Raw genomic sequence first — 12,408 nt, 5'->3', positions numbered from 1 at the left:
CATTCGGAGACATTCAGAGAGACTCGCGGACTATCAGACAGGCTGTCACAGACAGACCATCACAGACAGAGACTGTCACAGACAGACCATCACAGACAGAGACTGTCACAGACAGACCATCACAGACAGAGACTGTCACAGACAGACCACACAGACAGAGACTGTCACAGACGGAGGCTGTCACAGACAGACCATCACAGACAGAGACTGTCACAGACGATACAGACAGGCTATCGCGGACTATGACAGACAGAGACTGTCACAAATGATCACAGACAGATACTGTCTGTGAGAAAAACTGTCACATCCATCCACAAAGACGATCACTCTACAGTCTGTGGACTGTGGATGTGAGACTGTAATAGGGCATCCACATTCTACAGACTGTAATAGGACATCCACATTCCACAGACTGTAATAGGACATCCACAGATACTGCAATAGACATCTTTTTCCGGGATGCAAAAACGTAAAACATTACCGCAATTTGGCTGGTGGACGTTCACGGAAGAAGGAGACTGTGAAAGGCTTGTCACAGGATCCAGAGACTATCTGTCTGTCACAATATGACATACGAGTAGAGTATCCGTTCGCAGTTTAAGTCTCCATTGACCCTCGTCTATAATATGTAAGGAAGTTTCTTAGTTAGTGCGAAGTGGCACCGTAACGGTTTATCAGCCATGAGCCATCTCACTCGGGTGTGAGAAATGCTTTAGTTAATAGCAGTGGTTAATAGTAATTAATAAAACCACTAAAATTGATGGTGGGAATCCCCCTGAAAATAACATGAATAGCTGCCCATAAAGAAACTCAGGCAAGGGACGTAGGCGCGCGATGAGCGCACGACTCAAATTAGCGGGCGTTAATACAGGATTAACTATAATATAGCTAGCTATAGCTCTATAACGAGCTAGCTATAGCTATAGCTCGTTACTTTTCTCCTGAAACTGTCATCGAGCATATTTCACTTGTGCAATGCGCATTGATTTTAAATATGATGATAAATGATTCATGGAGGTGCAGAGTTACCACCTCTGTCTAGTTGACAGCACCTGCGCGATCGAATTCCAACAGAACCAGGGATGGACCTAATTTAATTCCGAAAATTCGGAATTGAAACGGCAGCTCACGTACCAGTAGGTCGGTAGCCACCATGAATATTTTATGTATCTTTTGTCAGAGTAGCGTGCAATACAGGAAAGGTAATTTACCTATAAACATACCCTATACAGTTATACACTTATACAGTATGCCTACATACCTACAGGTACCTATGCATGCACGATTAAATCGCGCAAAGGGAACAGTTCATTTGTGCGCAGATCTGCTGAACACGTAGATCGATATGAGTCGCAGCACTGCCATAGCTCGCCTGTGCGTTGTCGCGGCACGGTGTTAAACAACAGAGCTGCACTGCAAACGTATCACAATCCTTATGTATGGGGTGGTTGTTGCTAGTTGTGCGTTCTGCGACAGCGGGCCAGCGTGGAGTTACACAATATGCAGTCGGCACGAGCACAGAGCAGGGGCACACGCCACACCGCCACACGACCCGGTAGGTAGGTACACACGGTCACAAATCTGGGCGGTTAGGTGGCGCAGGAGAGCCACAAACCACTGCACTAGCACCGGAATGACGTTAAAGGGGCCCAGGCCAGGGCGCGGTCTGCTTTCTTTGAGGCTTCTATGAAAAATTCTCGCAAGCAGACTTGGAAGGACATTAGGAAGTTTCTCGTTGCCTCGGGGAAGAGGGGCGGAGCTGGCAGTAGTGGTGCGCCGGTCACGGACCGCACACGGGAATGGGCAGAGAAGCTCAATCGGCACTTTTCGTCGGTTGGCCCCAGTATCGCTGCGTCCCTGAGTACAGTGGCGGCTGCCGGGCCACAGCTGTCACCCCGGCCGCCCCGTGTCTGCAGCGGCGCATTCAGGGTGAGACCGGCCACTCTGCCGGAGCTCTCCAGTGCGCTAGAGCGGATGAACTGCTCCAAGGCAAGCGGACCGGACGGCATCACGGTCAGCATGCTCAAGCTGACGTTTCCGGTCGTCGGCCCTCACCTGCTGCACGTAATTAACCGCTCTATCGTGAGCGGTGTGGTGCCGGCGGAGTGGAAGGTGGCCACAGTGACGCCGCTGTTTAAATCGGGTGACATTTTAGACGAGAACAACTACCGGCCTGTGTCAATTTTACCTACCGTGTCGAAGCTAGCCGAACGTGTCATATGTGATCAGCTGATGTGGTATCTTACGAGCTGTGACATTATCTGCCCCGAGCAGCATGGTTTCCGGCCGGCCCACTCCACGGAGTCGGCCATGCTTGACGCTGTCAGTTACATTTCTTCTCAAGTTGACAGGGGGCAGGTAGTCTCTCTTATAGCTGCTGACACCTCTAAAGCTTTTGACAGCGTTGAGCATGGCCGGCTCGTGGAGAAGCTGGGCTGGTATGGTATTGACCCCTGGTGGTTTGCCGACTGGCTCAGTGACCGCAAACAGACGGTCAGGGGCGGCTCGGAGTCCCTCCCGGTTTCCCACGGTGTGGTACAGGGTAGTATTCTTGGACCGATACTTTTTACAGTTTTTACCAACGACCTTCCGTCTCACGTACCGTGCGGCAGACTGATTATGTACGCGGACGACACACAATTCATTAATACCTGTGGACAGACCAGTATCGGAGAACACGCAGCCGACCTAGAGGTCATGCTCGGGGTGGTCCAGGCATGGTACAATCAAAACAGCCTGAGGATAAACCCGTCAAAAACAGAACTGATCATGTTCGGAAAAAATCACGGAGCCGATTTTTCTATCCAGTTTGCCGGTGCAGTAGTTCAGCCATGTGAGAAGGTGAAGGTGCTGGGAGTGGTGCTTGACTCGCGCCTACAGTGGGTGGACCACGTGTCTTTAGTGGTGCGCCGGTGCTACAGCACCTTATCAGGTCTCTCAAAATTCTCCCATCGGCTGCCGAGTTCGGTCAAAAAACTAGTCGTCGAGTCCCTGGTGTTCCCACACATTTTGTACTGCGCTACTGTTTGGGGCGAGTGTAATAAAACCCAAAGACATAGGGTTCAGAAAATTCTAAACCATGCCGCGCAGATCGTGTCGGGATGTTCACGTCGGACGCACGTTACGCCACTTCTAGCCCAACTGGACTGGCAGAGCGTGGACTCCCTCATACGCGAGAGAGATATCATTACCGTCCACAAGCTGACACACTCGCATCTGGCTCCTGTCAGACTGAAACAGCTGCTAACACGGCGCAGTGAGGTGTCAAGCCGCAGTACCCGGGCTACGGAGGCGGGTCACCTGGAGCTGCCCCAGGTGCGCTCTGAGCAGGCCCGGCGGCACTTTTGTTTCCGGGCCGCTATGAGCTGGAACGATGCCCCTGATGCTGTCAGGGAGCCAGTAACTGTCGCCACGTGTCGTGCGAGACTGCGATCAAAGTGAGCTTCTGCACTGTGATGACTGCATTTTAACTCTGTATCAACTTTGTGTATTAATCTGTAGAACGCGTCGCGAGGTACAGTGTTTTATAGTTAGGCTGTGATTCTTGTGCGGTGACAATAATATGTAGGTATGTAGAAACCATGTGATCATAATTTGTATGTAGGTACCAATACCATACATGATGCTTCAATGTATATTGACGCAAGCTTTAAAACCCACCATGTGGAGGCTTAAGATCGTAAATAAATAAATAAATAAATAATATTAAATGTTGGGTTTATTTTAAGCCATCGGAGTCATTGGCTGTTGACTTTCTCGGAATTTACCCGTTTTCTATTCAATCTACGAAAAAAGAGAGAAGAAAGAGGAGAGAGAGAGAGAGAGAGAGAGAGAGAGAGAGAGAGAGAGAGAGAGAGAGAGAGGAGAGAGGAGAGAGAGAGAGAGGAGAGAGAAGATGCGTTAGACAGAGCTCCCAGTCAAACAGACGAACGGACAATTGACAAATAATGCTAAGTTCTCCCTCCTAGTAGATCTGTTAGCCGTTTTCACGACGGGCTATTCGGCGAGTGCACCTAATTTGACCAAATATGCACCTAATCGTTTTTACAGCAAATATCTTTATTTTATGAATTCATTTCCGTGTTTTAATCGATGACACTCTCTGATAATATGACAAAGAAGGCATATAAGCAATTAGTGCAACCCTAGCTGATCGCTACTAAGAGACACACTGAACCTAATCTGACCAAATTTGCACCTAATCTGCACCAGATGTGCACCAAATGTGTACCAGATGACCGTCGTGAAAACGGTTATTATCAAAATATTTTCAGACTATTTCAGACATACAATGCCCGGAACGGGCTGTTGCCTGTTACTCCAGTCCTTGGTGATCATGTCGACTGAATAATCCTTCTTCCAAATGGTCTTCGGGATCCTGATAGCGGAATATATCTACATTTAGCCAAGTCATCCCCGATCGTTTGGGTGGCAACATGAATAGAGTCCTTCTCCTCAGTCCTGTATGATAATTTTAAAAATTGTTAACAATAAAGTTCCTGACCGCTACCGCCTACCACACGTAGAGATAAGATTGAGATTTAAAATTGTTAACTTTAAAATTGTTAAATTTAAATCTCTACCACGTAGACTGCAGAGATTTAAAAATTGTTAACAAGAAAGTTCCTGACCAGTGACCACTACCACGCAGAGATATATAGGACTACGTAGTACCTACGTATTCAAGTGGGTTTCAACTTAATTTTAAAAACACTATGCTGTATATAAAATGGCTCTGTTTAGGCTTGTTCTAATTAACGGTGATTAATGGCTGACTTTTTATGTTTCTCTCCCCTACAAAACATATCCCGACTTTCACCATGAGAGCTTTAGTTCGAGTTGCACAATAACATGCATGGCTAGCACAAGGGATGGGCTTCCCATGCGTACATCCCTGTCAGAATTCCATTACATTCCTGCGCCCAAGGTGTGAAATTCTCCGAATGGGAGACGTTGTTCGCGGACCCCGCGGACGGTGTCAGTCCGTGTGTGTCTCTATAAATGTACACATACATCTCTGATAGCGTGCACTGTGCACTGTACAGCGACCGCAACACGCGTCGTGTCCGGCTAGGGCCGACAGGGACCGATTCTGACCGCACGGGGGGGGGGACACGTGCTCCGCGCCGGTCATACGATGGGGGGGGGGGAGGCACAGACCAACCTGGGAGGATGCGGTCACTGAGCTGCTTCTCAGCGACTTTGCGTGTTCGACGAAATGCGAGCATTTCTTCAAATTTTGTTTTCCGAGCCATCATTTTGATAAGAGACGTCTATATCGTGAACGAGGGAAAGGATTGACATTGAAACTATAGAAATGACAGACATTTGTAAAATATAAAGCAAAATGAGAGAGGGAACATTAAATGCACTTAAAATCATCCGGAACAATACAATTTTCAATTTTGTTCGTGACAGCACGCTAAATCTCTTGAAACTATTTACGATTTTGGTCAAGAAGTGCAGGGAAAGCTGCATGAACCAATGCAAATGACCACGCTTCCATAGGCACTCGTGATGCAGATTACCAAATTTAAATCGTACAATTTTTTTAACTGTTCTCTACAAGCTTAAATTCATAATGGATTAGATTTATGCAATCAGTTATTCCTAATTTTCAATTTCATATAGTATCGAACTATTACCTACTGAACTAGCCTACCCACTTGTATGCTGATCCGGATCACGGGTACCCATGGAAACCGCGGGCTAATCCTTCCATGTCCCCCTTGTTCCATGCCCATGTGAGACGTGAAAATGAAAATGTAAAAGGAGTGGCAGTGGTTGTTTATTCCTGACTTTTGATGGCAATGTAACGTATAATTTTACCACTGAACCCGGAGAGTTTGGTGTTGACCTGACCCACCGTGCCATGCGCGGCGACCCGCCGGCGGCCGCGCCCCTTCGGTCGCGCCCTAGCCCAACACCATCGGTTCACAGGCGGCCCGATCTCCACACGTCACCGTCCCGGACGATTGAAATGGCGTCTCAGTCGATATCGCTGCACCCTGCATATGTTTTGCATGTTTTGTCGTCGATTTTATGGCGGCCAGCGGGAGGCTATCAGAAAGCGTGACCGACCTCAGTTCTCCTGTCCGGCACCAGGCTGGCGACCACGCCAGATGCCTGCTGGGGTGACGTATGCATGCACGTGCATGCCTGCGACAGCGTGCATATGGATGCGTCGTCGCCCAGTTGTTGCCATGGGTGTCGCCCGATAAAGCAATAGATGCAGAACAGCCATTAACTCGCACTATTTTACACTATTTACACCAGTGGCCGCACCTTACTTTTAGACAGGTGAGGTTCTCATTAGAATCTGGCAAACAATCAGTTCGATTTAATAAGACGCAAATTGTATTCGGAGTTTGCTTGTTGAATGCTAAGCGCGCGACCAGCGAGCTCAGGCCACGAACTGCTGGTCACATGCAGGTCATGTTCCTTTATCTGACCCGTGCCCCCGTGTGTCACCACTTGGATGACCGGACCTGCTCACTTGCTCAGAGCTCATATGCTTATGCGAAACGATGAAAGCTACATTTCGATTAACATATCACATGTCATTTTTACCTTTTCACTAATAAATTGGATGGTTGAAAGTAGCATGACTATTTCAGGAGATTGTGGTATTGCTCTTTTGTAAGTTATGCCAACGAACGTTTAAAATGTCACCTGCTAGCACCTTATTTATTTGAGAGACGTCCCTAAATAATTTGTAATGAAAAACCAAAAGTCAGTAACATTTTCTTGCAGTCTAGAATGTGAGGACAAGATGATAGGTAAAGGTATATCGACGGTGACACTGAACTGAAACCACTTGACATACAAGGGAGCAATCCAGCTTGAACTGGAACAATTCAGCAGACATAGACTGATAATCGCAGCATTATGCAGCTCATGTCATTGTTCGACGAAAAAAAGCAGCGCATGCCCTTCATGTAAGCGTGTTGTCTGTCAGTCTAAACACATGGTGCGATAACCGCAAATGGCACTAGATGCTTGTGACATTGGCGCAATGGAAGGACGACACCCCCGGTGACGGGGATGGTGATGCTTGAAGGGCCGGGGTGGGGTGGGGGTCAGCTGCCAAAACAGGAGGGGACAAGAGAGCCAGTCGACGTCTTAATCTTCGGATGCGCACAAGTGCAACGAAGACTGTAAAGTGCTTGGGTGTTACGGTCTTTTCGTAGGAAGATCATTGAAATATAGCAGTATATTTCGTTTACTTGTGAAAAATGAGGTGCAAAACCAAGGGACTGCTTCCTAGACGTCCTACTGGATGTGTATCTCCGTGCTAGCCGCTGGGTCAGTTGGACCTCTCTGCCTCACATCTTCTAGCTTGAGCCTGCACCATGCCATCTGGCGTCCACCAGCTCCGGGAGAGGGCCGCCACCCCAGACCAATTAACGGTAACTCCGGGAACCAATTGCCACTTCATGACCGGTCAGAGACTTGCTGATCGGCGTGCAGTTGCACCGTTTATACCGACCGACACCGGTCTGGGCTGGTCATCATTACCTGCTGCCTGCGGGCCCGGCTGGGCCTGCCCCGGCCGGTGGCTGAACCACTGCAGTTCGGAGGGTTGAACGGTCAGCCCTGCAGGTGTGTGCCAGTCGCTCGCGCTAGTCTGACGGCGCCACGGCGGCGGCGCCGAGCTGACTCCGTCTGTTACACCGCCGGACCGCGGAAGGCGGCAGGTCGTGACGATTGCTCTGCAGACATCAGAGAGGACAAGACTTCGGCTCTATATATGGCACCACTGACGGCTGACCAGGCAGTCGGTATCGGCCAGTCCGAGGCACGCGGCCTTCCGAACCGACCCCAAGCAGCTGCGCTAGACCAGCGATCGAATACTAAAGCCAAGCAGTTGCACTAGAAGACGTCTGACCGACTTTTGTATACTGACCGGCCGGTCAACCGACAGACCGACCGATCGAGAGAGTGATTGAAGGCACTGTGCAGGCCTCGGAGCAATATGCTTCTGTTCAAAACGGCCTCGCAAAATTGGAAACTGCTAGCTGAAGTCGACCTTGTTCACAAGCGGGCAGCGGCTTTCGTATGACCTTTAATCCGTGTCGCAAACAAGATTAGGGACTATAACGATGTAGTCATATTTTTCTGCTTTTTTATTCCACCGTTTTAATTCTTTCAAACGATGCTCGGCCGTTCTCTTCACATAAATTTACTCAAAGGTCAGTGGATGCGTTCATTAGACTTTCATCATACACATTTAAAGGTGAAAGAACCTTCACCCAGTCCCTGTACTCCAGTAATACCCTCTCCCAGTGTGCCAGGCTTCTGCGATGCCTACATTGGCTTCGGTTCGTCTCTTCCTATGCACATGCATGTACCTGATATCGTGCATATCTTGTAAAGGGGATTCTCTTGAACAATGAATATTAAACTCCTTGTAGCCATGCCCCATTATACAGAACATTGAGATCAATCGGGTATGTTGAAAGTGAAATAACATACAGGAAAATAACTTAAGAGAATAAATTAAAAAAGTGAATATCAAATATGAAATCAGCATGTAATAATCAATATTCGTGGCTTTGTTGTTCATTTGTCGGCGTTTTCAAGAACTTACCAAACCATGTCTGATAGTGTGAACTGTTAAGTGTATGTAGGGTATCGGTACCTTCTATAATTTGGCAGTGGAACAAATAACGTCCGACTTTTTTAGTGCGATGAAACGCGCTTGAAAAGCGCTCACGACCGCGATTGCCCTTGCGATTCACGCTTTGACAGTGATTTTGACAACCGGACCCCTTGTCTCCCTCAGGTCCATCAGTCACGTGCACCATGAGAGCGAGCCGTGCCCGGTGCCGACGATCCTGCCCCCCGACTCGCCGTCGCCGGTGCGACCGGCGCCCGTCGGTGACGGCGATCGGACGTCGCCGCCGACGACGGCCGCCGCCACCGACACCTCCGTCCTGCTGCGGTCCAGCCCCGGCAGGGACCGCGACCGGGACCGCGAGCGGCACAACACCGAACGGAGCGTCGATAGGTCCGTCGACAGGTCAGTGAATGGGTCAGGAAAGTGAACAGGTGACAGGTTAGGAAAGGTTAGGCAGGGTACGAGTCAGGGGACAGGTCAGGGACAGGTCAAAAGACAGGCCAGTGGACAGGCGAGAGGACAGGTCAGTGGACAGGTCAAAGGACAGGTTAGTGGACAGAACGGTGGACAGGTCCGTGGACACTCAGAATGGGTCAGTGGATATGGTTTGACACGTGGGCCAAACAAGTGATGGGAAAGTTGACAACTGGACAGTGCGCACGGTACAGGTCGAAATGTGGATGTTATATATTGGTTAGGTAGCTAGTTGCTAAGACGATACTGGGCAAAATATGCAGGAAAGCTGGACTCGGCGAGCGTCGAATTTATGTCAAATCACGATCGCTTCCTCGTCATTGGAACTGTCGACTAGATAAATTGACACCACTCAAAAACATTCATCGATGGATCGCTTACGATAGATCGCTTAGGCCAAAAGACTTGTGTCTAGTGTATTCGCAATCACGTTTTTGTGGCTAGTCGATTACATGTCTGGAGCAAAAAGCGCACAGCGTGTCTGCAATCGTTTTCCATTTGTCACTAATCAAGGCCATGGGCCACACCATGCGTTTCTAGGGAGGTTTGGCAGGCACACGGGGTCGTCGTTGAATAACATCGTGACAGTGCCTGCTCCCTCTTGGATGCGCTGCGCATTATTATGTAGGCACGACCTCTCAGCTCGACCTCGTTTGACCTCCAACGCCAGCCGATTGGCAGAGTGATGAGGCACCACCACCGCCGCCCATTCTGGTACACAGCCAGTAGCTGCGCTGTACACAGCTGCCATACAGAACTAGATCGTCTGACATCAGATGCAGTGTCAATCAATCATGAACAACTCCGTACTGCCGCCGATCAGCAGCCCGTCATGGGTATTTCATGCGCAACAGATCGCGGCCTCACGTGAGGAACTTCTAGAACGAGCGAAACTGATGGCACTGTTTGTGAACACGGCGACAGGGCTGCCGGTGACGCGACAGAAGGATCGGTGTCGTTGTTGGAGAGATGGGGAGGGAAGGGGAGGGCTAAAACAGAACTGGTGGCTGTCGAACAGTGACCGGACCGGCACGTGGATCGGGGGGTTGGGGAAGGGAGGGAGGAGATGGGTACGACAGGGCCAGCGGGGTTTGATCGACGAGGGAGGGGAGATGTCGCCCCACGTGGCGAGCGCGTGATCCTGCACTCATCAGCTGTGAGATGTGGGTTACCAATTCCCATTCACCAGCAACCTCCTCAGGGTCACCAAGATGATAAGTATTTTACACGATCTCGCTTGCAACGGAGCTCAGCTTCCCTGTACTCGCAACTCAACTGTTTGTTCGATTTACCCTCAGCTTCACAAGACCGTCGCTCCTTGACCTTCTTATCCGCTATACGCTCTTATGTTCGGCCTTGCTAACTACGTAGGCACACGTGCGTTTAGAACAAATACCTACGTATTGCGTATGGAGAGCCTGCTGAACGTTTAACGTTGTCCGCTAGAAAGCTGATCTTCTCCCATTGCTGAATCGCTAACCAACTTATCGTTTTGCTATAAAATCGGTTTCCGGCAGCAATTTTTCGTGTTTCAGTGTCATTTCTCGGTTACCCATTTACACTGGCGTTGGACCCCATTCATTGTGTTTCTGGGCCACATATCGCTAATGTCATCACGATTCTATGTTATTGCACTGAACTTACAGCAGTTCCACCCAATATTTTAAGTGATCAGTTACCAGCCCACGTGCGGTTGTCGTGTCGTAATTCAGTATCCCCGGAAACTGCGCCAGCGATGGGTCAGCTTCCGCGTAAAACGGGCTATATCGCTGATGGTGCTGTTCGTTGCCGTGTTTGCGCCGGTGAGGACTGACCGCTGTGTGGTCTGGGTGCCGTTTCAGTCGGTCAGAGATGGATTTCTACCTGGACTCAGACGATGAAGACAACAACAGCCGCACCTCGACGCTGCTAACTCAGAGTAGAGGAGGTGGACGGAGGAGCGCAGGATGGTGAGTACCGAGTATCGAGTGATGTGACCTGTACAAGTGCTGATCTACTGAACAATGACCTGCTGGACGTATTATTCCTTATTTATGCGTATTTTCTTTCTGTCAGTTCGGGAATGTACCTCTCCTGAATATTGTAATGTGATCTTTGAACCGAAATGCTTGTAGTTAGATAATTTACGGTATGGATCACAGGAATATAGTGTTGGTTTTGACTTCAAATCACATCGCTCCATTCAATGATAGGTACTTCCCAAACTATGCCCAAACATAAAATGTTTCAATTTATGTGGCAACGCACCAAAGCTTGCGGCACAAAGAAGCTGCGTACCTTTTGACCCGTCCAGTAGTTAAATTCTCTCCAATCCGTCTTATTTTACTGCGGCCGAGTATCGGGAACTGAGCAGAACTGTATTTCATTTGGAGACGGCTACATGCTGTTCGTACGCCTGTGTGCATACGTAATTATCGCATGTAGGTACATTTCGTGTGACATTGGAAGTGGCCTCGGCAGTCCCGTATGGCGCTCTGATTGCAGCACTGATAAGCTGTTAATTGAGCTCATTGGCAATGCTATATTCAGATTAATCGTAGCCAATTGGGATGGAAATTAGCAAGGCGGTGGCAGCTAAGGTGCGGCTCTTCACTTGATGCACCTCTTGCTGAACAGAGGACGTTCTGTCTGAGTGACACTATCCATCACTCGCTAGGTCGAGGACGGATGTAGGACAACTCCTTTCTGTTGAACCGCCACGTGTTTCTGCGAGTGAAACCGGGTGCTCGGCGCTGCCTGAGCCACCGGAGACCGTCAGCTGGACGTTGTCAGTGACAGATGGACCACCCGCACGGTAATAGGAGTCGGTCCATCTGGGAAACCGTCGGATCAGAGGGTCGCCGTCCACCAGAGCAGAGGGTCACTGGGGCCGGCGGGTCATCCGGGAGGTAGACGGGGAGATATAGCCATCTGGAGACAGCAGGGGCGAAATATACAGGGTTCCTGGATTGCTGGTCCATCCGGGGGGCAAACGGAGGGGGCGGGGGCTACGGACCGACGGTCCATCTGGGGTCCAGCTGGGAGAAAAGCCCTCCCATGTGGACTGCCCTCGCGGTATTTCTGTCCCCTGAACACAGTTGATTAGAGCAGATCACCAGCAATTGCCCGGCTCAGCAACTGCAGCAATCGACCGGCCATATGACCGCTGGCCCCTATCAGGTCTGCGACTGCTTGCTCCAGCTGCCAGCCAGAAGCGACATGTCATGCCCAAAACGAAACAACGATATCATCTTGCATTGATCCATTACGGTTTGATCAGGCGCGTGTGTTTTACGCCTCACGCGATCAGAGACCACCTTTGAACATGGCACGAA

The 12,408-nt window shown here is 49.7% G+C and overlaps 1 protein-coding gene across 6 annotated transcripts in view; it reads left to right on the top strand.

The window, feature by feature from the left end:
* The window catches only part of LOC122364177 (proton channel OtopLc-like), a 37,566-nt gene that overhangs the window by 7,908 nt on the left and 17,250 nt on the right, over positions 1 to 12,408 (top strand). For 3 of the 6 annotated variants that reach the window (XM_043334360.1, XM_043334344.1, XM_043334334.1), the window contains exons 2-3: positions 8,786 to 9,010; positions 10,936 to 11,043. In XM_043334360.1, coding sequence (XP_043190295.1) covers positions 8,786 to 9,010; positions 10,936 to 11,043 — 333 coding nt within the window. Of the gene's footprint in view, positions 1 to 8,785; positions 9,023 to 10,935; positions 11,044 to 12,408 lie in introns of all 6 variants that reach the window. The other 3 variants (XM_043334352.1, XM_043334318.1, XM_043334325.1) reach the window with 1 other exon arrangement.

Source organism: Amphibalanus amphitrite, unplaced genomic scaffold (genome assembly GCF_019059575.1).
Source record: "Amphibalanus amphitrite isolate SeventyFive unplaced genomic scaffold, NRLGWU_Aamphi_draft 000027F_arrow, whole genome shotgun sequence".
Lineage (NCBI taxonomy): Eukaryota > Metazoa > Arthropoda > Thecostraca > Balanomorpha > Balanidae > Amphibalanus > Amphibalanus amphitrite.
The sequence above is the reverse complement of the archived record's forward strand: the minus strand, read 5'-3'. Positions and strand labels throughout refer to the sequence as shown.